General features: G+C 38.3%; 2 protein-coding genes and 2 pseudogenes across 2 annotated transcripts; 2 read left to right on the forward strand and 2 right to left on the reverse strand.

Moving 5' to 3' along the window:
* The first annotated feature begins 321 nt into the window (after positions 1–321).
* On the forward strand, positions 322–2,087 carry LOC118241379. Its single transcript, XM_035526262.1, has 4 exons — positions 322–843; positions 1,212–1,322; positions 1,406–1,437; positions 1,665–2,087. Exons 1-4 carry the CDS (start codon positions 420–422, stop codon positions 1,788–1,790), a joined length of 693 nt encoding a protein of 230 aa, XP_035382155.1. The 5' UTR covers positions 322–419; the 3' UTR covers positions 1,791–2,087.
* Positions 2,088–7,872: 5,785 nt separating this feature from the next.
* LOC118241380 lies at positions 7,873–9,885 on the forward strand. The gene is made up of 6 exons (XM_035526264.1): positions 7,873–7,923; positions 8,105–8,461; positions 8,589–8,624; positions 8,828–8,926; positions 9,081–9,112; positions 9,448–9,885. The coding sequence occupies exons 1-6, from the start codon at positions 7,881–7,883 to the stop codon at positions 9,559–9,561; spliced, it is 681 nt and encodes a 226-aa protein (XP_035382157.1). The 5' UTR covers positions 7,873–7,880; the 3' UTR covers positions 9,562–9,885.
* Positions 9,886–19,694: 9,809 nt separating this feature from the next.
* Positions 19,695–20,818, reverse strand: LOC113591079 (annotated as a pseudogene).
* A 3,305-nt stretch (positions 20,819–24,123) lies between these two features.
* On the reverse strand, positions 24,124–26,522 carry LOC113569387 (annotated as a pseudogene).
* Positions 26,523–27,698: the final 1,176 nt, after the last annotated feature.

Genomic DNA, 27,698 nt, shown 5'->3' on the forward strand with positions numbered 1-27,698 from the left:
TGATATTCATTGGTTAGAAACCAATGTCAATGACTCAGGCAGACACCAGTACCAGTACAAACCAACACAAGTAGTGAAGTTGTAATAAAGAAAAACATAGGAACAATGACAACAATTATTTTTATTTCCTCTTTATTATTTATATATTTGCTATGAATTAAATATTTTATAAATACACAAAAGTTATGACAGTTTTTATATATTGTATAAGCCACACCTCCAACAATATAAAGAAAGTCACATTTCCTCTTCATGCCTGATAACAGGCATGGTTTGTATATTGGTTCTGATTCTCCTTTGCCATGGCGCTGGTATGTAATATTAATCTCATTTACATTACTAAATATAGGGAGTAAAAATTGTTTTGAAGAAGTCATCTAGATGAAGATGATTTTTCAGGTGTCCAGGGTAAAAACTGAATGTCATCCTCAGACAGTTTGTGTTTTTCATTTTGTGCTGCTTTCTTGATTACAGGTTTGCTCCCAGTGACTCTGGGCTATGTAGACACTTTAAAATTGGTGGCAGAATCTGGTGATGATGTCACACTATGGTGCCAGCATAACCTGATGGAACTAACTTACATATACTGGTTCAAGCACACAAATCATTCTGTGCCAGGTTGTGTTGCATGCCATTTGTATATTAAATATTCTGAATTAAGACCCTGTTCTGAATCAAGCACCTTTGTTAATCAAAGTAAACGAATCGTGATGACTGTAAACTCCCAGAACATCTCTCTGACAATAACTGCAGTGAATCACATTGATTCAGGACTATATTACTGTGGCATTCAGCAGAACATTGACATTTCGTTCAGCAGCGCAACGTATTTACAAGTGACAGGTGATTTTCAGTGCAAAAGAATCATGTTACATTACTCACGTTACAAAAACTAGATGATTTGATTATTTTATTTTATTTCTTTTATTTTATTTGATGGTATTATGACATGTTCTTTATTATATTCAAGTGACTATATTTTTTTTCAAAGCAAAATGAAATGCCTTCCATGAGTAGTCCTGAAGATATCTCTTATTCTTCTGCTGATCAGATCCTGTTTTTCTTATTATACTGCAGACCATGTAGATCATCCTCTCTTCAGTTTGCTGTTTTCATTCTACTGTTTAAAATGGAAATGTGACTCAACTGCAAGATTTAGATCAACTGCATTGTATTGTCACATGTACAGATTCTTTAAATCTCTTCTTCAGCTCCCTACGTTTCAGATGTCTTCTTCATGCTGATGGTGGTGTTTGCTGCTGTGATTGTGGTTCTTATCAGTGTTGTTCTAATCATGCTGAAGAAGAAAAAACAAATCAGAGGTTCATTCATTCATTCATATATATAGATGACTGAACTGTATATATAATACAGCTAACTGAGTTATTTTGTCTGTTTCCTACAGTGGCTGGCTCTAAAGTAAAACAAGACAAAGAGGTAATTCTATTATTCTTAAATTTATAGAAACAGCTACACACAATCAAATAATTAAGCAAATATATGATTTTAGCTCTAGTGTTTTAATATTAAAATAACACAGTTCCTATAGTTATTTATATTATTAAATAACTAAATGTATTTTCATATTAAGTACACAGTGCTAATTAATTCTTTTACAGGTTTTAGTGTAACTAATATTTTTATTACATCTTGACTTCATACAGGAGCAGGATCCTAAATCAGTGAACTACGCTGCTCTACAGTTCTCTGATCACAAAACCCAGAGTGTAGCAGGACATGGTGAAGTGGTGGATCCTCGGGTTGTATATTCTTCAGTACGACACCAGTAAAGTATTGTACACAGAACAAAGTTGTACATCATGCCTTCACTGTTTAGATTTACTTCATGATTCTAGGAGATTAAATCCATAAGAGGTAACACATTAATTGACCTCACCTTCAACCTCAGTTTTATATTTAATAGTAATCAAACATCATGTAGTTATACTTTGTACATATTAAATATACATAGTTGCTCTTTTTTATTTTTGTTTTTATTTGTGTGTGCAAGTATAAAAACATACTTTCTTGTGTGTGTGTGTGTGTGTGTGTGTGTGTGTGTGTACTGTATATGCGTGTTATGTTTATTATTGAGATGATATAATTTATAGTGTTGACTGATGTGTATATAAATGTGTTCCAAACACAAGGCTTCACTTGTTTTGATTTGATATTTGAAAAGATTAAATGTGTGATTTGATTCTTTTTTTATTGAAGTATACTCTGGTCTTTTGAGGCAATCTTCTGTTGTAATAAATGATATGAAAACCCTTTATATCCCTTGTACATACCAAGCGATATGTATGACTTAAATATAGTCATAATTATTGACTACCATTGACTACCTCTATTCACACTGCAATGGCACCAGGGTTTTTTGTTTATTAAGCTCGGACAATGTAACAGTATAAGTTATTCGCCTCTCTTAAAATATTTTTATTTTAACTGAAAGTACTTGAAAACTTCTATCTTGACTTGAAATGCAGGTGAAATAAGCAACAGCAAATAAATCCTCATCTATTTATGGCAGACTAAATAGTTAATAGAAGAGAAAGATGAAAGCTTTGTCCTTTAACAACAAGAGGGATTAATGTAAACACTGAGATAACTGAAGATAGTGTGACTAGAGTCTTACATGAAATATTATGCTTGGTTACATCATCTTCATATTGCTGAATCATTAGATGTGAGAACTACTTTAAATGTCCACTTCACAAGGTTCATAAACCAACCAAGCTACTGTTAGTTACCTTCTAACCAAGTCCCTGTTAACTAAACTTACACTATAGGCATTAATACAGCTAGATAAACTAGATTGCCATACCTGAAGTACTATGCTGCAACAAAAAGTGCAATAAAACAATTACAAAATATTTTAAAAATGCTAATAAACTGTATTACTTTCCACAAATACTATAATTTTCAAAACACAAGCAATGTTTTGAATGTTAAGTAATTAAATTTCGAAACGATACAATTACTTATTATAACTTCAATTCTTACCCATGGTCTGATCTCTCTCTCTCTCTCTCTCTCTCTCTATCTGGTTGGTGTGTGATATTGAAATGTGACCTCTGGCAATATTTTTTCCACTTGCGGGTGAACTAAAAATAGAACAGAAGTTCTCACATTTTTGTGGTCAACATGCTTCAGTGCACATTTCATACTACTGAAAAAACATGCCCAATACAAGTCTGTAAATCATGCAGTGTATTGAACTGAAAGGTTGGACAGACGATTCAGTTTTCAGCTAATGTAAAGGTTGGAAACAAAGTCCAACTATGTCAGACCTTTTTACAATCTTGTAAGTGACAATACAGTATATGTTAGTCAAAAACAAGTGTGCAATTTTTGGAAAAATAATTAAAAACAATTTTAATACATCAGTTGGTTAAGGAATCATTTCATAATTATCTGTATTACTGTATCTTACAACATTCCAGATAATGTACAAAGTGAATTTGCCTTCATTTAACATCAACTACAGTAATTTAGCTGTTCCTGCAAGATGTGATGAAGGATTTGGGAGTACCTGTGATCCACAAGTAAGTGATGAGAGATCTATGCATTCTTAGTACTGAAATATACAGACCAGGAGCAGAATAGTAAATAATTTTATGTCATTACATATATCCTCATATATAAAATGTTTAGATCTTTACTGACATCTGAAAACATGTAATCACTGGAAAACTGCAAAGATAATGTAACACTGAAGAACTCACACAGCAAACAAAAAACCAGGAAGAGAAAAAACAGATAACACTGATAAGAATTACAGACAGGAACATTATAGCAAGTCTACACAAAAGGTTGATATTCAGTGTCAATCAAAGAAGGATGGGTTTCTGTTTTAAGGAGTAAATGTTCCCAAGGTTTTTTGCTTACACCATATGCTTTTATCTCTTTAGAGGTTTAAACCTGGATTTATGTAAAGCTGCTTGAAGATAATATCTGGTGTAAAAGTACTGTATAAACTCAATTGAATAATTTGAAAATTAAACTGATCTTTTGGTTGGAGTTTGGTATTTACAGTATTTGTTACAAAAATTATAAACAGGTGTGGTCAGAAATTTACATTTACATTTATATATATGGCATTTGGCAAACACTCTTATCCAAAGTGACTTACAAATTGCTTTGTCATTTACTCATAGAATGAATCCTAGCCAGTACAGTAGGTTAGAGTTCAAGATACCATTGAACTAGAATTCTGTTGAAATACAGGGATCAATGCTGATGCCTAGAAGTGCAAAATACATAAGCTCTATCTCAGATAACAATATGTGCAATAAACAAGCACTAGTTTGTTAGTCAACAAAGGAGCGGTCAACATAAACAATACCCTACAATAAGTATTATTTTCAGTTAGTCAACGTCGGGTCAGTGGTCATTTAAATATTCTACACATAGATGGGTCTGTATTTGAAGACTGCAAGGGATTCTGCTGTCCAGACACCAAGAGGAAGTTTGTTCCACTATTTAGGAGCCAGGACAGAGAACAGTCATGAGACTTGAAGCATGGTATTTCAAGCTGAGCTGTACTTGAGGTTCAAAGTACTGGAGGTACGGATCAGGCTTTGACTATTGACATTATGTATGGAGAGGCTGGTCCATTCTTGGCTTTGTAGGCAAGCATCAAGGTTTTAAATCTGATGCGTGCAGCTACTGGAAGCCAATCAATGGAGCACAGCAGTGGAGTGACATGACTGAAGATCAGAAGATTGAAGACCAGTTGTGCTGCTGCATTCTGGACATGTTGTAGAGGTCTGATTTCTCTTAGAGGAAGACCTGCAAGAATTGCAGTAGTCTTAGCTTTTTAGATGACAATAGACAGCATAAGCACCTGGGTAGTTTCCTGGAAGATAAAGGGCTGAATTCATTTGTATGTTATAAAGGAGAAATCTGCAAGATCTTGGGAGGGTCTTCTTTATTCATAAACAAATCAGGATTATCTTCTAAAAATGACGACTCTGTGATAAGGAAGCAACAGAATCACCAACACTAAAATTAAAGGAACTGTAAGAATGAAGTATCTGGATATGCTCTGCATTTTCAGAACATTTCATTTTGTCCTCCCACTATTAATCTGATTACCATTCATCACTATATGCCATTTTCAGAACATTTCATGTTGTCCTCCCACCATTAATCTGATTACCATTCATCACTATATGCAATTTTCAGAACATTTCATGTTGTCCTCAGACCATTAATCTGATTACCATTCATCACTATATGCCATTTTCAGAACATTTCATGTTGTCCTCCAACCATTAATCTGATTACCATTCATCCCCATATGCCATTTTCAGATATTGGGTTTTACCTTTATTTCCTCCATACTGTAAACTCACATGCATAATATTAGGCTGTTTAATATTTGGTGTAGTACGAGGCTTATAAAGAGCAGATCTCCAAATTTGACATTTACAAAACATTAATATTTTCATTATTTCAAAGAAAAGTGACAGTTTACTGTCTAACACAGAAACTTGTATATATACACAGCATAAGACGTAAATATCTCATGCCATTAGAGGTCCATTAGAGCTTCGTGTAGGAATGTGCTTATTCTTTTCACTCCAGCAACCACAACATCGTGAGCTTTTCTCAGGGCTCATCATGTAGGCACCTCCCTTCATCTCTGTTTCATTGAATTAAGCCCACAACACCCCCAGAAGGCTCAACAGTGAGGTCTCGTGTCCCAGCCCCACTCCCCTTCAAGCTCACTTTAATTCAAGCCATGCCTCTTGAACACCCTTCCACTAGAAAACAAAAACATAAAATCCATGATGGCCTTCCCAGTGACTAAGGCCATACCCAACCCCACTGGCATTGTAAATGCATGCTCAGTGCTGCCAGTTCCATATGTATTTTGTCTATTAAATCAGCAAACATTCTCCAACACAAATCCATCCTGGCCTCCGTAGTGACTAAAGCTGGCACCATCAGTGCCTGTTCCATGCCACTGGTTCCATTTGGATCTACCACTTTACCCAATGACACAACAACCTTAACCACTCCACCTTTGTGGTGCATTATCCCAACAAGTCTGGCCTTTTCTTATCCACCACCACTGACTAGCCCTTTCAGCTACTTATGATAACTCCTTCACAGCTTCTCTTAATTTACAGCCTCTAAGGCTGAACTGCACAATCATTGATGTGACAGACATTCCTACAAATACTTTGACACCTCTCTCTACTGATCTTATAAGCACCTGCAACATGTGTTCTGTCACCTCAGCCACCAAGTCTGTATACTTCAGCTTTTTCCTGTCAAAGGCTTCATCTACTTCTGTGATGTTACTTAAGTGACCACCAAACAACACGAACAGCTTGAAAGTCTCATTCCTTAGCATTCCTTAGCTTTATCAGTTGCTCTACTGATTTTCTAGTGATATGATTCCATTTACTGATCTATGAACACTCATTTAACCAGTACAAGACATTTTATAGTTCACTTAAAATTACTCCATAGCATGAATGTTATTTGATTATTGCTCTCTGGCTTAGTGTTTGGAAATGGTGACTTCTGCTGTGCTTGTAGTAGTGATGCAGTGGTTTACTATTGTCTTCAAACTTAAATCAGTTGAAATTATGTTCATCTTGTGAACATTAGTTTATGGTCTGTAGTGAGATTGTATGGATTCATCTGTATATGTTATTTTGATGAATCAGAATGCCAAAAATTCCATTAAATAATTACCATTTTAAGATCAAACACAAAAATGTAATTTTAGCTGTAGTGTTTTATGCATTTGTACCCAGAGAACTGTGTTATTAAAACAGATCTGTGTGCATGTGAGCATATCTGTTTATCTGTGCACAGACAGTTTATCTTTAGATGAACAGCACACAAACACTTTAAACCTCATCAAAGGCTGTGACTGTGTCCTTAGCCATTCTAGCCATTCGGCTCTTTTACACACTGTGGTCTGAATATTTTCCAACCTCAGCATGGACCCCCCTGTTTTTTTGCACACACTTTGCATCAAACCCTCTCGATCACTGTTCTCACTAGATATGGCTTTCACTTCCACAAGCAAGTATTTACTGATCACAAAAGTTCACTTTAGGAGATCTGTTAAAACAAGCCTTCAGATTACATGCAGAGTGTCTGTTGGTAAAATAGGGTCAGTTTTTAGTCATCAGTTTTTAACAGAAAGCTCCTTTGTTGAAACACTAAGGTTACATTAATATTACAAGATTGAAGAGACTCAAGTCAGATTTTCCGCCTAAATGTGACATGCATCTGATTTCTGGTAGGGCTTGTGGAGGCAAAAACTGCGCATGTGGGGCTTCAGAAGAACTTTGCTTACACAGTTTATGAAGGACCTCTATCCTAAACAATAGGCTGGTGTCCTTCTGGACTGAGGTCACCATTGGTATTGTCTTATTTAGGGTCTAGGTTGCTAGTCAGTTCTACACATCAAAGAATGTTGTGCATTCATGTTACAAATGTTTTTATCGGAGTGTGAGCCATATGCTAATCCCATGTGACCTTCAGATTCAACCTGTATTTGTTTGTCAACGACTAGTAGAAAAGGTCAGAAAGAGAAGCTTTAGTAGTGTTTGTCTTTACCACGTTTAATGATGCTGGCTGACAGCAGTGACACTGAAGACCTGTGACCACATGATGCAAGATGGCAAGGGAGTTTATATACAGGAACTTATGTAATACTGTATGAATGTATGCTGACTTCCATTTTTCCTGTATTATCTATTTATTTATGTGTTGCAGAATACATACACAGATTTTGCACTGAAATTATTTCAGTTTATGAATTTTCATTTAATGCATAAGCCACACCTCCAACTATATAAAGCACAGTTTGATACAAGAGTTACATTTCCTCTTCATGTCTGATAGCAGGAATGATTTGTATATCAGGTCTGATTCTCCTGTTCAATGGCATTGGTAAGCAAAACTAATCTAATTTAAATTATTAAAAAGAGAGATTAATATTTGTTGTTTTGAAGATGACAAAGCAAACAATTTAAATTACAATAGAGTGTTTAAAGTTAAAACTGAGTGTTTTATATACTGTTCCCATAAGATCTTTTGTGCTTATTTTCATTTTGTATTTTTTGGATTACAGTTTTGCTCCCAGTGACTGTCGGCTCTTCAAACACTTTAATATTGGTGGCAGAACCTGGTGATGATGTCACAATTTGGTACCAGTGTGAACAAACCAGAGCAACTTACGTATATTGGTTTAAGCACACAGACAGTTCTGTGCCACATCGTGTTGCATGCCAGTTGTATACAAAATCTTCCAAATCAATGCCTTGTTCTTTTTTTAAACAAAGTAACCAAATGGGGATGTCTGTAAACTCCCAGAACACGTCTCTTACAATAACTGCAGTTAATTACACTGATTCAGGACTGTATTACTGTGGCATTCAGTGGAGCAACCTCATTTCCTTCAGCAACGCAACATATTTACATGTGACAGGTGATTTTCAGTGTAAAAGAATCACATTACATTATTCATTAACGAACACTTATATGGCATGATTGATTAAAACGATTGTATTATGATGTTCTTTATTAAATTTAATCAGTAAACAATTTTTTTTCAGAGCAAAATGAAAGACTATTCAAGAGCACTGAAGAAGGTATGCTATCTTATTCTACTGCTGATAAGATTCTATTTTTGCTTATTATGCAGCAATAATTGGCATCAGACCATCCTCTCATTTTGGTTTTATTCTGCTGTGGATGACCTGTAAGAATGAGCTCAACTGCATTGTGTGTCACATATACAGATTTAAAAATAACTTCTTTCTTTAAATCTCTTCTCCAATTCACTGCCTTTCAGATGTCTACTTCATGCTGACGGTGGTGTTTGGTGGTGTGATTGTGATTCTCATCAGTGTTCTTCTAGTCATGTTGAAGAGGAGAGAACGATACCAAGACGGTATTGCTGATACTGCTGTTTAAAACTGATCCATTATGATTTTAGGCATGTTCAAAAATACAGCTCAGAACAAAAACTAAAAACTTCATCAGTATGTTATATTGTTAATGTTATATTAATAATAGAGTAAAGTTCTTTTGATTGATTCTTACAGAAACTGACTGCAAAGTACAACAAGAGAAAGAGGTAATTATGAAAATACATGATGTTTGAAACCCACATATATATGGAAAGAAAGAAAAATAAAGAACACCTTTATTTAGGACAAGATTTACTTAACATGTTATTAAATTTCTCCAAGAGCAGTCCAACTAATTGTGATCAAATTAGATGGAACAGTAGCTCTTTGGAACAGTAGCTCTTTTACAAATAAGGAATCATAAAATATATAAAGAATCGGATCTTAAAATAAATTTCATGACTATAATAATACAGTGAATTTGGATATTAGTATTGACTAAAGGAATACACCATTGATAAAAGAATTGATCATCTAGTTGTAGTTTTTTGTACTATTGCAGGAGCAAGATTCTAAATATGCTGCTCTACAGTTTTCTGATAAGAAAATCAAGAAATCAGGGAGACACACTGAAGTGGTGGACACTAAGGTTGTATATTCTTCAGTAAGACACTAGCAGTGTACTGTGATAGAACAAAGTTATACATCATTCCTTCATTGTTTAGAACAGCTTTACATAGTTAATTATTTAAACCAACAATAGCCATAAGTGGCAATGATCTCTGCCATATTTTTAATATCTGTAATCTCTAGTTTTGACAAACACAACCAGAGAAAAGCGTTCGTGTCATCAAACACAAAAGCATCAGAGACTATTTGAAGGTCTGCATTTGAGCAGTTAATGTGATGTATCACAAACTGGATTCATTCGGAAGGTTAATGTGACCAGTGCAAGAATGGAGAGTTTGTTACTTATATTCATGGTAATTTGCTGTTCATAGTGTAGAATAATAGTGTGTGTGTGTATATATATATATATATATATATATATATATATATATATATATATATATATATATATATATATATATATATATATATATATACTTTTTTTATTTATTTATTTATTTTTAATTTATTTATTTTTTTGCATGTATTATAGGACAGCATGTGTTCACTCTATAACTAAATAAAACCCTTAAAGCAGGGGGGTAAATTATACATACTAAAAATGTGCGTGTGTGTCTACATGCATGTTTTTATGTGAGCTAAATTACTGACATATGATGTTGTTATGGTGACTCATACGCATATAAATGTGTTCCAAACAGAAAAGGCCCAGTTGGATTTGTTGTGATGTAAATTTAATGAAATAAGTATTTGGAATCATCAATTCTTTTTAATTAAAGTGTATTCTTCAGACTGATCTTTTGGTTCAATCTTCTTTTTAAGTAAATCATATGAAAAGGCTTTATATTATGTGAAAACAACATGAGTTACTTCATATCTACTGACTCATCACACTTGCTGAAGTGTTAAGAAGTTAGATCTGATTTCTGTGTTCATATTAACAGAAAATTTTGAAGCCAAGATACCGTAAGTTAATTTCTCTTCACAATGTAAATAATCTGGAATTTAATCATAAATCTGTGATTATTCAAAAAAAGTATTTATTCACCTTTGTAAAAAAAAAAAATTCAAAATTGAATGTTACTTGAAACATGTAGTGACTTAACTTCTAAACATGTCCTTACATTAATAAAATTAACTTTAAAAAATTGCATTGCTCAGTATATCTGGTGGAGGAGACAGTAGTGATTGTTCTAAAAGTGATTGTTCTAAAGCCCTTTTGTTGCTGTTTGAGGCAGAATAAATACAGACGTAATCAAACAGACAAATGGAAAGCTTGGTCTTCTACAAAAAAGAGGAACAACAAGAATTATCAGGTGATTTTTTTACTCAGTCATCTTCATATTTCATTTTTCATATCAACATATTTCAGTCCATTACTTTTGATATAACATCATATTTGAAACAAAGAGTGTTGGCAACATGTGTGGGTGACTTCAGTACATCATGGTCTTTGTGGTCTCCTATGAGACTATGACCTCCAGCTATTTTCACACACTGCTTGCTGCATGACAAACACCCAAACACCAATTTTCCTACTTACACTCTTCACTTCCCTTTCCATAATCACATATGTCAACTTTACAGGTTTACTGTTTAATGCACATTTACTGAGAGAGCCATTTTCTGCAGTTATTTTAATACATTTGTTGTAAATGATATTTACTGATTTCAAGTTCGAGTTCAAGCTCAAATTTGGTTTATTTGTCACATACATAGTCATACACAGTATAACTCGCAGTGAAATGGTTGAGTACTCTGTCCAAACTGAGGAAAAAGAAAAACAGATGTGTATAGTGAAATATATATTCTATATGTATATACAAAAATATATTAAGTGTATGTACAATATATGTATATTGTGTTTATATACACAATGTACAATGTATATATGGATATTTATATATGTACACAATATACAGAATGTACAGTCCCATCTTGCAATTGACATATTTACAGTTATATGTTACATGCTGGTAATTGAACATATCACAGTTATGTTACATGGTGGTGGTGGTCCCCACAGTTTATCAGTTTCCCTGATTCAGGGCCCGAATGGCCTGTGGGAAGAAGCTCCTCTTCAGTCTCTCTGTCTTGGTCTTCAGGGAGCGAAAGCGCTTCCCTGACCTCAACAGAGAGAAGAGCCTATTGTTGGGAAGGGTGGGGTCCTTTACAATCCTTCTGGCCTTGGTTTGGCACCGCTTGTAGTAGGTGGTCTGCAGGTCAGGAAGTTCCGAGTGAGTGATGCGCTCTGCTGAACGCACTACCCTTTGGAGTGCTTGTCTGTCCTGCTTGGTGCTATTTCCAAACCAGACTGTGATATTCCCCGTGAGGATGCTCTCGATAGTGCAGGTGTAGAAGTTCCGCAGTACCTTGGAGGGCAGTCTGAAGTCCCTTATGCGTCTGAGGTGGTAAAGACACTGACGAGCCTTCTTTGCCAGGGAGTTGGTATGGCGGGACCAGGACAGGCCCTGCGAGATATGAACACCAAGGTACTTGAAACTATCTACTCTCTCCACCGTGGTTCCACTGATCCTCACAGGTTGGTAGTGCCGCTTCTTCTTCTTCTTGCTGCAATCCACGATCAGCTCCTTTGTCTTGCTGAAGATTAGGAGGAGATTATTTTCCTGGCACCAGTTTTCCAGGTGTTTAATCTCCTCCAGGTAGGCCCTCTCATCGTTGTCCGAGATCAGGCCCATGACAACGGTGTCGTGAAAATGATGGTGGAGCTGGAAGTGGCTGTGCAGTCGTAGGTGTACAGTGAGTAGAGCAGGGGGCTTAGGACACAACCCTGATTTGTTTTGTACATTAATTTATTGCATTACATTCTGCTATTAATGAAACGATAATGCCACAGAAATCGTTTATCAGTGTTACATCTACAGGAATGACATTTGCTATCATTTTCTCTCATGAATATGTGGGTCTAGAGTCACTAGTTTAGTTCCATTATGAACATTATGAGAATTTATTCAGATAAAAAGTGAAACAATAAATGTATTAAATGTATCTAAATAAAAATGAAAGAATGGATGTGCAAGTAATTGTCACTTTCATGTTCAAAACATTTATGTGTAACGTGTGTGGCCCAAGTGGAACAATGAGTGGGAGGCGAGCAATCCATGACATTATGTAAATTATGTACACTACTAACTCTCATTATAACTTCCTTTCTTACCCCTGCACTGATCTGTGTATAAACCAGGTTGGTGGTTAATATTCAAATGTGGCCTCTGGCAACATTTTTTCAGCTTGCGACTGAACTCTGTGGTTAAAATACACCAGAGCTCATTTTGCACAACTGAAGAAAAGACAAAAATAAGTGTGTAAATGACACAGTGTGACCTTCTCAGCATGCAGCTGAAGAACAGAAGGGAAGCTTTCATATCTCTGTGGTCAACAAACTTCAGCATGCATCTCACACTACTGAAAGAAAATGTCATATACAAGTATATAAATAACACAGTGTATAGATCTGAAAGATTTGACAGGCATTTCAGGTTTTAGCAGATGTAAAGGCAGAAAACAGAGACCAACTATGTCAGGCCTTTTATAAGATTTTGTAACTGACAATATATATTAGACAAACAGAAGTGTACAATTTTTGAAAGTAAAATTGTGTTTAAATGATAGTGTGTTTATAACTGAAAGGTTGGACGGACATGTCAGGTTTAACATGCTTTTTCAAGTTCGGTTTATTCGTCACATACATAGTCATACACAGTACAACACGCAGTGAAATGGTGGAGAGTGCTCTGTCCAAACTGAGGAAGAGAACCAGGGGTGCATAGAGAAAAAAATATATATATATACAGATAAATATATATATTCTATGTATGTACAAAAATATATTAACAATGTATGTACAATATATGTATATTATGATTATATACACAATGTACAATGTATATGGTTGAGTATATATGTACACAATCTACAGAATGTACAGATCCATTTTGTATAATACCATATCTACAGTTGTTGTAACAGGTTAATTGAGTATAAATCTAAATCTATATATACAGATGTACAGATATACAGTCATGTTACGTGGTGGTGGTGGTGGTCCCCACAGTTTATCAGTTTCCCTGATTCAGGGCCCGAATGGCCTGTGGGAAGAAGCTCCTCTTCAGCCTCTCTGTCTTGGCCTTCAGGGAGCGGAAGCGCCTCCCTGACCTCAACAGAGAGAAGAGTCTATTGTTGGGATGGGTGGGGTCCTTCACAATTTTCCTGGCCTTGGTTTGGCACCGCTTGTAGTAGGTGGTCTGCAGGTCAGGAAGTTCCGAGTGAGTGATGCGCTCTGCTGAACGCACTACCCTTTGGAGTGCTTGTCTGTCCTGCTTGGTGCTATTTCCAAACCAGACTGTGATATTCCCCGTGAGGATGCTCTCGATAGTGCAGGTGTAGAAGTTCCGCAGTACCTTGGAGGGCAGTCTGAAGTCCCTTATGCGTCTGAGGTGGTAAAGACGCTGACGAGCCTTCTTTGCCAGGGAGCTGGTATGGCAGGACCAGGACAGGTCCTGCGAGATGTGAACACCAAGGTACCTGAAACTATCTACTAGTGCCGCTCCTGCTTCTTGCTGCAATCCACGATCAGCTCCTTTGTCTTACTGACGTTTAGAAGGAAATTATTTTCCTGGCACCAGTTTTCCAGGTGTTTAATCTCCTCCAGGTAGGCCCTCTCGTCGTTGTCCGAGATCAGACCCACGACAACGGTGTCGTCAGCAAACTTGACAATGATGTTAATGATAGTGTGCTAATGCTCTCTGAATGCACAGTACAATGAAACAAACATAAAAGACAAACAAACATAAAAGATAATGTCTCACAATGAACTAGTAACTACTTTCACTTCCCTGCTGTGTGTACAAACAAGTTTAGTAGCAAAAAATCATTATATTTGAAAATATTTTACAGGTTTTAACATCAGCCTTAAAATGTCACATTTGTTGGTGAAATATAACAATATATGTGTTACAAAAACACATTTTGTATGTATATGTGGATTTTGTTTTCTTTGACAGGATCTGAATGTTTTTAGACTCATAAGTGTTTTGTTTTATTAGCAGGAAATGTTACCTTCAACAGAAGTAATGCAGAAATAAACAAATGCTGCATTGGCCCGCCATCTAGTGGAAAGCCTGTGACACAACACCTGATTCAGCACCTCAGTTTTATATTAAGTCCTTCTGAGCTGAATGAGGTGTGTTAGTAAGCACTAGGGAGAGGACCAGCAGAGGGCCACCAGAGGGATAAATGATGTGAATTTCCATTTTTGTCCTCCTGCCTATTTAAGAGCAGTTCAAACACTCCTGGTTGCTTGTTCTTTTTCCAGCTGACTGGCAGGTATTTCAGGTATAGATGTTATTTTTCAGGCCGAAAGTGTGGACTATATCCAGTATATCTATAACATTGCAGCAACATAATGCCTAAGGGTGAGGATGGATAGAGTCCTGGAGCTGAACAGTTCAACTCCTTTCATTCACATGAAGAGAATCCTGAAGCTACCAATATGAAAATAAATACACAACCACCTTGCGAGACACTAACAGAACTCTTCAAATAAATCACCTCTGGAAGTGATCCATGTTGCTTCCTGTTTGGAGAATGTGGCTGGTCTTCCCAGAGCTGGAGATGGAAGCAAAACAACTCAAAGGGCAGCGAAGCCACTGGGACTTTAATGCTCTACCCAGAAACCTGGGACCAGCTCATGTAGGAGTTCCATGACTGATGGATTTTAAGTCCTCCAGAGCCACAGTGGAAGGCCGATGTCTCTTCCACCAATGTACTATGATGCTGGACATAACCTCTATAGGAGAAGTTTCTTGATATCCCTTTAAATACTGTCCTAACTTACTCTTAGATAGGCATCAAACTGGGAAGGCCTCTTAGAGCCCAGGAAAACGCAGCAGTCAGTGTGGAATTAAACTTCATTTACTGATTGATGGCAGAGCATCCAGACAGAATGCAACGCTTCTCCTGGTGCGGTCTGACATTTCTTAAATTGTAATGCTCACAACTGAGTATATAGTAGTGTAGTTTAATATGTTTGTACACTGCTAGATTGAGATTTAGGCCAGATTGAATGCATTTGTTATCATAAATACATATACACATGTGTACTGTTCAGTGTTATTTTTCTCTTTGCATATCTTAGCTTCTTTTAGCTTGTGTCAGAGGACGTACCTGCCATTGTACAGCACACCTGGAGCTGAGAGGGTTAAGGGCCTTGCTCAGGATCCCAAAAGGGGCTGCATGGCAGAGCCAGGATTCAAACCCACAACATTCTGATGGTGGTCTAAAATCCTATCCACCACACCCCTCAAGGTCCTAATGCACCCCTATGATGACATTATGTCACTGTCACGGTAGGCCGGTCGTATGCAGCAAGAGGGACACGCCCACTCCTGCTCAGGACCTCACTACACACCTGATCCGCTCACAACCACCTGATTATTAACCCATTGCGCTGTTCCTTGTTTTCCACTTTTATTTAAGCCCACAGATACCTGAAGTCGGTGCTGCGCATTAGCGGACTATAGAGCGACTACCGAGTGCCACAGAAATGCTGACTTCTGTTTGCATCTATTTTTCCTTTTTTCCTTCTTGCTTTTTTATTGACATCCACAATAAAGACTACTTCACTGAAACCTCGCCTCTCGCTCCTTCTGTGCCATCGACATCACAGTGACGTACGCTGATATGGTCCATAAACAAACAAGATAAATAATGGTTAACTACTACATTCTAAATATACTCTGAATAAACCACTGCATTTAGTACAAACTAGCCTCCTCAATAACTGATAACTGACTGAAACAGCAGAAACAAACTTAAAGGAACTGTAAGAATTAAAAGAAGTACCGCACTGAAACATATTTCCACCATTAATATGATTACCATTCACCACCACACTACATTTTCAGTGCTTCACATTTCTTTTGAAGTTTGTCTCTGTAAGTTAACTGGCAGCCTGACCCTCTCCAGCTGGAGTTAGAGCTGTTAGAATTACCACAGTCTGACCCTCTGCAGCTGGGGTTAGACCTGTGTGTATACTCTCTACAGGTGAGATAGTTAAGGTTTTGTATATAGTAAACAAAGATTTAATGCAGAAATATTCAAATACAGACTTGGCACACCATCTAGTAGTGACCTTTGCTGCAACATCTGATTCAGCACCTCAACTATATATGCAGTACCTCATAGGCAGAATGAGGTGTGATAGAAAGCACTTGGCTTAGTAACCCTGAGAGTGGTGGTTCAAAGCCTGCCTTGCTCTACATGGTTTTCTAGTTGTGCAAGTTTACCAAATAGCTCTCCTGGGCCTGTTAGTGTTAAGTCCAATTTGGCCTTGTGAGTTTTGACTTTTGTTCAGCTGTTTTTTCCAGTTTCCTACCCAGATAACAAATGAGTGATGGCCCGTTTTTTGACCCACACGTACTACTTTCATCTAGTCAACATGCCAATGTGGAATGATGGCAACAATTTTGTCTGAATCCGGGTGCTGAAATTCAGCCACAACTTAATCCAAATTAAACTATAACACAGGATACATGTTATTTCGTCTCACTATGGACTCCACAATGTATTTGTCTGTGATGACAAACCATTTGACAAATTGTTCGTGACATCACACGGTAGCTTGTTAGATGTATTCATAAATGTTTTAGTCTTTTTGAGTCTTTATACTTTTGCCAATACATATTATAGATGTTTTAGAATAATGCACAAGTTTTTAGCAGACGGAAAGTTTCAGTATACATACAGCATACATCTATGCACATTTATAAATATGCTTAGAAAGTGGGTTTTTTAATTCTTTTATTTTACCACTTACATATGATGTGTACCGGTGCCTCTGCCATCTGTATTGCTAACCCCATTATTTAAGTTTTTTGTATTTGTCATGTCTTCTGTTGTCACTCCCCCTGCTCCGCTGAACACTCCCGTCACTCCTCAGCCTCCGTCTATCTTCCTGTGTCCAGGTAGTCTCTTCCTCATCACACCTGTGACCAGGTAGTCTCTCCTTCATTTCTCCTGTGCCTCGATCCCTTCCATGATTCCTCCATATATATGTTCCTCCCGTTGCCTGTCTTCCATATTGATTGTTGTCTTCAAGCAGCTGTTCATGTTCATCGTTATTATTTTCAGTTTCATTAAACGTATTTTTGTTTCTGGACTCACGCCTGCACCCTGCCCCTTTATTGCTCCCACATGCCACTTGCTGTCTAAATAAACATCACTGAGCAATTTATAATGGTGGTCCGTTATATATTATTTGAATATATTACCTGAAAGTTGTTTCTTCAAGAATTTTCTTACTATGCTAATCAATAAACAATGATAACATTGTTAGTTTTAGGATGTTAAATGCTTTACTCCACTTATTGAGGGAAAGAAAATGTCCAACATCTAAAAATACAACATTGTGGAGGTAAATTTTACAAACATGTCTGCACATCTTTTAGCCTTGGTTTCACTCTGAGTTGACCCAGAAACTTTGCATATATTTGCAGAAACAGAATAAAGAAGTCGGGCTGTGCACTGGAAAGGTCTTAAAAAGGAAGTGAGTCTGGAGTGATGTCAATAATAAAAATGCGGGGTGATGTTTACAGTAGACACAGACCATTAAACAATGTCTGTTTAAAAAGTACAAGTTATATATTTTTTGTTTATGTCAAAAAGAGGCACTCAGGTTATGCAGTAAAGGCCTTGAAGCAAATGCTGTAAAATATTCCATTCAAGCTTATCACATGAGCATAGATATCATGAGCTGTGTGTTATAGAGTATTATGGTATACAGTATTATGAGGTGCATGGTATACAGTATTATGAACTGTATGGTATACAGTATTATGAACTGTGTGGTATACATTATTATGAGGTGTAGGGTATACAGTATTATGAACTGTGTGGTATGCAGTATTATGAACTGTGTGGTATACAGTATTATGAACTGTGTGGTATACATTATTATGAGGTGTAGGGTATACAGTATTATGAACTGTGTGGTATACATTATTATGAGGTGTAGGGTATATAGTATTATGAGCTGTGTGGTATACATTATTATGAACTGTGTGGTATACAGTATTATGAACTGTGTGGTATACATTATTATGAGGTGTAGGGTATACAGTATTATGAACTGTGTGGTATACAGTATTATGAACTGTGTGGTATACATTATTATGAGGTGTAGGATATACAGTATTATGAGCTGTGTGGTATACATTATTATGAGGTGTAGGGTATATAGTAATATGAGCTGTGTGGTATACATTATTATGAGGTGTAGGGTATTCAGTATTATGAGCTCTGTGGTATACAGTATTATGAACTGTGTGGTATACAGTATTATGAGATGTATATTATACAGTGTTATGATCTGTATTATGAGCTGTCTGGTATACAGTATTAAGAGGTGTATGGTATACAGTAAGAGGTGTGTGATATACAGTATTAGGGTGTGTGTGGTATATTGATAAATTTCTGCCATTAACCAGGTTGATGTTTTTGTTACTCCTTCACAGTATCCCAAGATGAGGATCCCATAATGAAAGACACTGTTGGTAAAAATTATCTTTTGCTATCCTCTCATCAAGCCTACATGTCTTTAGTGGTTCTGCTTGATCTGAGTGCAGCACCAGGAACAACTGAGAAAACATGTAAAACTCAATCAGTACCTGAGTGAACTTATTTCCTGTTCTGAACCATCACACCCTTGTAGATCATATGGTGCTGGTTATTGGTTAGTACCTTGAATGCTGAAAGTTAAAGCAGGGGAAGAACATTTTCACACAAATCTCTGCAGCTTTGCAATAAGATTCCAGACATTGTTCAGAACTCAGACACAGTCTTTGTTCATATGTCCAGGTTGAAAATCTATTTGTTTACTCAAGCTGTTGGAAATTTGTTCTCAGGTTAGAATAATGGTGCAGATCTTGGGGTTCATGGGTAAGTTGGAGATCTTGATATCTTGGTTAGTTATTTCATTAATCTTATAAGGTACTATTGTTCATTTAAAGCAAATTGTTAAAATGAAAAATCAGCTTTATTTGTAATGTATTTACTGTCCAGTGTTGACCAGAGGAAGACGTTTCACATTCTGAGCCAGTTTTAATTAAGATTTTGAAATTTGACATGAGGCTCCAGTTTACCCAAGATGTTGTCAAAACCTTAGCTGTCTTCACAGAATTGAGTCCTGCTTTCCACATTGGATTGGAGAGCTGCTCTCAGTTTCTGCCAGAAGGCCTGGGTGCCCTGCTGTGATTTGGGCCAGCTGAGATAGGTGTGTTTCTTGATTAGTCTTCTCATCCTGTTGTATGGAGACAACTGATATGTTGGAATATTCCCCAGGAACACCAGGGTGAGGACATTATTTTTCTCATCAAAGAGTCTGAAACTTGCCACCTGGATCTCTCTGGAACATCACTCACTCTCCAGGTAGTCACACAGATGGTCTTGTGGCTGTGATCACACAGATGGTCTTGTGGCTGCCATAGATGCCATCCACAATGTTATCTATGATGGGTTTTCCTGGTTGGAAGTCCCCGTGGTGCAGAGACAACCTCCAGCCCTGCTCTCCTTCTAGCTGAGGTAACAGCTCTCTCATAACCCACAATTCATCATGGGTGTTGTAGGAAATAAAAGCATCATACTGTAAGCCCTGGAGCTTTTGCGTTCTCTGTTGCCTTTTGTCATAAACAAATGAAAGTTAAAGATAGTAGCCATAAACAACCTGCCATTTCAAGAAGTGATAGAGGAATGAACTGAGCAGGGTCAGAAGCACTGCAAATGCAGTGGAACCAAAACATAAAAATCCCACATCAACAGTGCACAAGTTTATATCAAGATCCATTTGATCAGCATTTAAAACTTGTGTTTCATTGTTGGTGATTGCCCAATTAATAAACCAGGCATTGTCACATTCACATGAAAAATCATTTACTTGCAAATGCAAAATGGATAAATTTGAGAGTGATTTAATTATAGTCTCATTAATCAAATTTATTGAATTTCTTCTAACCATCAAGCTTTGTAATTTGCTAAGTCTTGCTTAAATGAGAAAATCCAGTGTTTGTATCTTTACTTGAATCATCATGAGACTGCTGAGTTTCTTAACTGGTATAAATATTTCTGGAGACAGTGATTTTAAGTCATTTTTTGCTGAGGTCCAGTCGCCACAAGTATGGTGTATAAATAAAAGTGTCAGGATATATAGTGTTAATGCTTAGATTTCCAGCAAAAATTATCTTTAATGATTTCAGTCCTTCCAGAAAGTTTAAAGGAAGATTTCTCATTCCTCCATTACCCTGGCTAAAAATCTTTAAAGCATATAAGGACTCCATATATTTAAATGGTGGTTGCCTGAGTCTGTTCTGTTTTGCATATGCTATGTAATTGTTGTTTAAGATCAGTGTCTTCAGATTTTTGAGACCTGAGAAGACTGATGATCTTATTGAAGTATGAGTGATCTTGTTTGATTGCAGGTCCAGGTGAATCAGATTCTGTAAACTTTTAAATGCTCCTGACTTTATATTTTCTATTTGGTTATCTTGCAAAAGCAAACATTGGAGTGAATGTGTAGAGCAGCAGTAGGTTCCCAATGTGTTGTGGGCATGAGGGAGGAATGATGTTGGGTTGATTAAAGGGGTAGCACCAGTAAAAATCACACCCAAGGCCCAAGCAACGTCAGTATGCCCTGAAACCAGAAGCCATAGAAGGCATTAAACCAGTGTTCAAAGACCTCCTGGATGCAGGAGTGATAGTGCCATGCCCGGATTCACCTGTATGAACACCAATTTTCCGTGTTAAAAAACCAGGTCGTAACGAATGGAGGTTTGTATAGGACCTCCAATACAGCAGTTAGATAAAGAGCCCCAAGTGTCCCAAACCCACACAAAATCATCTCATCTATGCCAGACGATAGTAAATGGTTCACCGTCGTGGACCTAGCTAACTCCTTTTTCAGTATTCCAATGCATAGTATTCCAATTAGTATTCAGTATTCCAATGCTCACTAGTTCAGGGCAACATATTCAGCACCATTGCCTTGTTGCGGCCCTGCTAGATGCGATCACCTTACCAACTGCTATAGCTGTGTGTAAGTGCACAGCCCATATTAAAGGCACAGACGAAGTGTCAAAAGGGAATCACCATGCTGACTTGGCAGCAAAAAGAGCTGCCAGGCTTCCAGTGACACTGCAAGCTGTGTCAGTTCCCATTACTCCCACTCTCCAAATATCCCAAATGCAGCAGAGTGCCTCATCAGAAGAAAAGGCCACTTGGAAAAGGGCTGGATGCACTCTCAGTGATAAAATATGGTGTGGACCCGAAGGCAAACCTTGCCTACCACGCTACATGTTTCCTTATATGGCTACCATTGTTCACGGGCGTTTGCACATAAGCAAAGGGGGGATGACACAACAAATCATGAAACATTGGTATACAAAGGGGTTTACAGCTTACTCTAAACATTTTTGTAGCCGCTGCATTATATGTGCACAGAACAATGCAGGACGAAGAAAATCAGTGCCTCAGGCAGCACCCCCTCCACTACAAGAACCATTCCAACACCTACAAATGGACTTCATAGAATTAACACTGAGGGAAGGGAAAAAAATACTGCCTTGTTATTGTGTTTATCATTTCTAAATGGGTGGAAGTGTTTCCTATGGGGGAGCAGGGTGCTGAGGTGGTGGCAAAAGCTTTGTTGACTGAAATTATTCCCAGGTGGGGAATTCCCAAAAGAATATCCAGTGATAACGGTACCCCATTCTTAAATCAGGCATTAGACATGGTAAGAAAATACCAAGGCATAGACATGCGCCAGCACTGTGCCTACCACCCCGCTAGTGGTGGAGCAGTGGAAAGGGAAAATGGCACACTCAAATCCAAATTGGCAAAAACATGTCAGGAGATGGGCCTGGCATGGACTAAGGCCCTCCCACTGGTGCTCATGAGCATGAGGATGGTATCAAAGGCAAAACACGATCTTAGCCCGTATGAGATGCTGTTTGGACGCCCAGCAAATGCAGGATTCAGAGGAATGGGACCAATTAACCAGCTGGAAGGCCCCATATCTGACATCATGCTTTCTTACTTTATTAGACTGCATGCATCTCTTTCTCAGGTCGGCTCCAGCTGAAGGCGAATCTTCCCACAGAAGCAGACAGACCACTCCATGACCTGAAGCCCGGGGACTGGGTGGTGATTAAGGACCTTAGAAGAAGCCAGTGAAACAAACCACGGTGGCTGGGACCAGCACAGGTTCTCCTGACTACTCTCACCTCTGTCAAGGTCCAAGGAAGGAAGACTTGGATGCACACATCGCATTGCAAAAGAGCTCCTGATCCTGAGGTGTGATAAGGTAACCAACCTAAGGGGGGAGCAGGGAGGAAAAGGCCACGTGCTGCCCTCTCGTCCTGAGGGAATCAAGGGTGGTTAACCCTCACCCCTCAACAGGATGCTGCTCCTCTTGTTATTGAAACTGGCAAATTTGGACACAGAGATATTGGGAATATCCACCTCCCAATATATCCTCATTAATGTCACCAAAGGGGTCATCACTTGTGCCACTCCCTTAGAAAACGTGGAGCCAAATTATTTGTGCAGAGACCCATGTGATTGAAAAGATGTTGTGATGGTAGCACCGGTAACGGTTATGCTAAAGAGGCAGTAACCACCACCTGTTGGGAACCTCGGTGCAAGGCAACCAAGGCACCGTGGAGACCAGGGGGATACAGACCCACGACCTACACCTTTGAACCGGTCCTTCCCTCGGATGCGGACATGTACTGGTGTGGTGTAGAAACGGCAGGGGCAGACAGATGGGTTAAAAGGTTCACCATACTGATCAGTTTTCCTCCACCACAGGAGAGTCTGCGACTGTCTATGACTGAGGAAATAGAACCGGATTTATGGGGATAACCTAGGGGCAGAGGAGTCTGACCTCAATGGCGAACATCCCCAAACTCCAGGACTAGCCCAGCACGTGCTAGCCACATGTGACGGAAACGTAGCCTGTGCATTGGCACTCCTGCATCATAGTCAGTTGAATACCAGTGGTCCCTGCTGGATATGTCACCACATGGCATTCAAATGAGCAAGTAAACCATTGAAATGGGATCCCATGGTAAATGGTGCTCTGGGAAAGAGTTCCCTTCCACAAGGCATGAGACGACTTCATGCCAGAGCATTAGTACGAAATGGCACCACTCCAAGCAGGTACACCTATCAAAGCAAGAACAGGGCTGTACAAACCCCCCACAATCAGGGTTGAAATACCACAGAAAAGGGGTGAAACCTGCTTCTGTAGAGTAGGTGGGACGAGGGTGGGGGTTAGCAACTACCTCACCAGGATAACATACAATGACACACAACGCACTTCAGATAACATTTCAACTCTGCCCGGGGCTGCTCTTGGGCATGCGAACGGCATGCCTATCATATCATCCCACCAGATGGGTGTTGCTTCTTTACTCTAGTACTGCACCCCCCCCCCCCCCCCCTCCATCAGAGTCCTTATTCCATCAGAGACAATTCAGGACAAAAGCTCAAGCAGGAGAAAACGAGAAGTGACCATGCCTCACTGGTGGCATGGGTATCATCTGTGGGACCCCTGGATGACCCCGGGGGCAACAATGGGTTGGGCCCTACTACCTGGCAGCAGCACTGCTGCTACCTTGCAAAAATTAAATGGGCTGGCATGGCAGACACGACCTTTATCAAACGCAATTGAAGTGGCTTTAGGAACAAAAGACAAGGAGTTGTCCCCCATTCGCACCGCTGTCCTTCAACACAGGCTTGTTCTCGATACGATTTTAGCAAAGGAAGGGGAAGTGTGCAAAGTGTTGGGCACTGACTGTTGTTTTTACATTCCAGATGGTCATCATAACTTAACCGATTTAACTATGGCCATGAGAGATGGTCTACCTCCTCCTCCAGAAGTAGAATCTTGGTTATCTCAACCTCAGCAGCAGTGGGGCCCATGAGACCAGCTGTTACTTCAAATTTTCATCCCCATTATCTGTGTGATGTTATTGCTTTTGTGTTTTGCTCCATGTGTGTTGTACTGTTGTTCCAGGATTGTAGCTCGATTAGTCGCTCCACAACTGTGATCATTTCCCTACAATATTGGGAAGGTAGATGCCCTGCAGCTTCAGGATGACTTCGACCCTGATGAGGAACCAGACTTAAACCCTCTTCCCGACTGGATGATGGATCCTGATGTTTAGAAATGCATTCATGAACTTTATTATTATGCACGTTACCCGTTTGAGGACTAGCCTCAAATGAGTTGAATAAGTGTATTTGCAAAAACATGTTAGATAGTGATAATGTATGATATTATCAAAGGGGGAAATGTGAGGGAAAATGCTTAGGGCTTGCTGAAAGGAGGAAGTAAGGAATATGTGACCTTTATGTGACCTTTGCCCTCATCTTGACCAGTCTGCAAGAAATGCGAATAGAGAAGTGATGGAGTATGACAGTTATCGCTTAACTGTTGCTGGGCAGGGGTGCAGCAGCAGGGAGTAACAACTTGTTTTTAGCAGAAAAGAATGTTCAAGGATGGTTGAGAAGCCTGGCACCTGGAGTCACGAGATTAGCTCATGAGAGAACAACGGGGAATGGTGGGGGTATATGAACTCATGTGAGAGAGAAGTTGGAGGCTTCTCTCCGTCGATGCATAAGGGGCAGAACCAATAAAACTCACTCATCTGCACAGCTGACTCAAATCCAACTGATTTTTCCTCCACAAATGCAAACACACAAAGTCACTTGGCTGGATAATATTTAGTTTGTTGGGTGGTAACTCCAAATCTTCTAGATTAGGGAGAGCCTTCATGAAATAGCCTTTTAAAGTAAACAGTCTACCTGAGCCAAGAAGGAGCCTCTTCAAATTATATAAACTCTGAAAAGTGTATCGTTCCAGGGTGATCAAAGGATTTCTGTAAATCTGAAGTTTCTTTAATTGTGTTAAATTGGTGAAGTCTGAGCATGTTAAAGTAGTTATGAAATTGTTGGTAAGGTCTAGAACCTCCAAGGTGGACAGATTTCTGATGTCAGCAGGAACGTTATTCAGTTTGTTATGGGACATATCCAAGCTTTGGAGGTTACTCATTGATTTAAATGTCAGTTTTGTTATGTTAGATATATTGTTTCATCCAGTACTGTCAGACTTGTGTAGTCATTTAGTTCATTCTCTGATGTTGAACTGATATTGTTTAACTGCAAATGAAGCATTCTAAGTGAGCTGATCAGGCAGATAGTTTTAATCAGGGTTTTCACTGTCTGATCCCCTAGGTAGTAAATATTAAGTTTAACCAGAGTAGACTTAGGTTTGCAGCAACATTTTCAACTCCTCTGCTGCTATTGGTGATCCACTTAAATTAAGTCTGTTGATGTTTCTTAAGTAATTTGTGAAAGCTAGGTCTAATGTTTCAAGGTGAGGAAAAATATCAGCTGTGATCTTGAACAACTGCAATGGATTATGGGACAGATCCAGGACTTTCAGTTGTGTGGATGTATTTGATACATGTATTGTTTGAAAAGAAGAAAATCTATTTTTTCCAGTGTGCAGTTTCTGGATGTGGGGCATTTGGAAAACAGGCTGTATTTTGTATATGTCACAAAGATATTTTCCTGACACATTCAACATTACCAGACTGATAAGAGGGAGAAAGCAAATGGATTAATATTTGTAATGAGGTTTCCATCCATTCGAAGCACAGTGAGATTAAACCGATTCTGGAAGAATCCTCCTGTGATCAACGTGAGTTTGTTATGCGTGAGATTTAACTCTTGCAAGGCAGTGGAATCTCTGAAAGCTCCGTCTTCCACTTCCTTGATTCAATTGTTAGAAACGTTTAAGTTTTGAAGGTAAAAAAGGTGTACAAAGTCATTCTTCTTTATGATTGATTGTAAGAAATGTCCAGCACTTGCTACATGTGGTATGCATTCAGGAACAGCGCACAGCCCTCTTTTGTAACAGAGCACCCTCATAGTTTGAGATCTTAAAGAGCCTTTGATAGTGCAGTCTTTCAGGAAATATCCATTTATCAGACTGACAAATGCACAGCTGGACAACACACAAAAGAAGACTGTAGATTCCAATAAAATATGTCTAGTATTTTTTTAAATTCATCATGTCCATAAATTTAATGAAAATCTTGATACTGCTTGATACTCCTTGAAACTCCTTTTTGTTATCAAAGACTGTTGTGTCACAAGCAATACTGTTCAGCAGAACTCATCAGTGATTCTTAGCAGTCCTAAGAAATAAGCATGAAAAAGCCTATTTCACTACTGTGTTCATATTTCAAAACTCTTCAAATACTGAAGGCATACAACTATTTGTACATTTCATTATATAACAAATCATTTCTACAAGCAAATTCCCTTTTCCATTTGCAAAAAAAAAAAAAACAAAAAAAAAAAACAGCCCAGTTGATTAATATTTACCTTCTAATAAATAAAATGGTCTTCAAGTTTAAAATTTTACAATCTACTTACCCACTTAAGACCTAAGAGTGATTATTTTAAAATTTGAATTGTCTGAAAAAATGTGTTAAAAACACGTTTGCCTAATTATGCGTCCTCTCTTCCTGCTGAGGTACGTCTACTCCCGATGACTTTGGTTCAGGGAAGCATCTTTTGATTTTATTGTTTATTTTGCTCTTGTGATGTCCAGTGTTAACCTTAGAGGACGGGTTCCTCTTTTGAGTCTTGGTTCTTCTCAAGGTTGCTTTCTCATGCTCTCTGGGAGTTTTTCTTTCAAGCTCTCACCTTTTGGTTTGCCCACTGGAGGCTTGGACATGGACATCTATAAATTTGTTTGGTGACATCAGCTGTTGTAAAAGTCACAGCACGATATAAATATATTTGACTTAACTTGACATTTGTACATTCTTTATTCTGACAGTTATTCTGAGGAACTTTGCTCATGCTTGCAGATTGTAGACAGCGGAGCATCTTTCAGAAGTGAAGCTGTGTAGTATATTTTTGCACAGCAAATGAAGTTACCCTGAAAGGTGTGAAGGGGTGAACAGAGGGAGTGAGAGAGGAGTATACATTTATTCTCCGCTGGTCAGAAAACAAAGGAGCACAGTGAACAAAACAACCAGATGAAAAAGGTAACAAAGAGTAAAACTGGGGGTAGTTAAGACCCAGCAGAGCAGC

Source organism: Electrophorus electricus, chromosome 5 (assembly GCF_013358815.1).
Source record: "Electrophorus electricus isolate fEleEle1 chromosome 5, fEleEle1.pri, whole genome shotgun sequence".
NCBI classification, from domain to species: domain Eukaryota; kingdom Metazoa; phylum Chordata; class Actinopteri; order Gymnotiformes; family Gymnotidae; genus Electrophorus; species Electrophorus electricus.

What these genes read in the sequence shown, in the direction of transcription:
- LOC118241380 (XM_035526264.1), top strand. Translation starts at nt 7,881, where the DNA reads ATGATTTGTATATCAGGTCTGATTCTCCTGTTCAATGGCATTG. An exon ending in AACATATTTACATGTGACAG is followed by an intron (nt 8,462 to 8,588) that starts GTGATTTTCAGT and finishes ATTTTTTTTCAG; the next exon opens with AGCAAAATGAAAGACTATTC. An exon ending in ATTCAAGAGCACTGAAGAAG is followed by an intron (nt 8,625 to 8,827) that starts GTATGCTATCTT and finishes ACTGCCTTTCAG; the next exon opens with ATGTCTACTTCATGCTGACG.
- LOC118241379 (XM_035526262.1), top strand. Translation starts at nt 420, where the DNA reads ATGTCATCCTCAGACAGTTTGTGTTTTTCATTTTGTGCTGCTTTCTTG. An exon ending in AACGTATTTACAAGTGACAG is followed by an intron (nt 844 to 1,211) that starts GTGATTTTCAGT and finishes TCTCTTCTTCAG; the next exon opens with CTCCCTACGTTTCAGATGTC. An exon ending in GAAGAAAAAACAAATCAGAG is followed by an intron (nt 1,323 to 1,405) that starts GTTCATTCATTC and finishes TGTTTCCTACAG; the next exon opens with TGGCTGGCTCTAAAGTAAAA.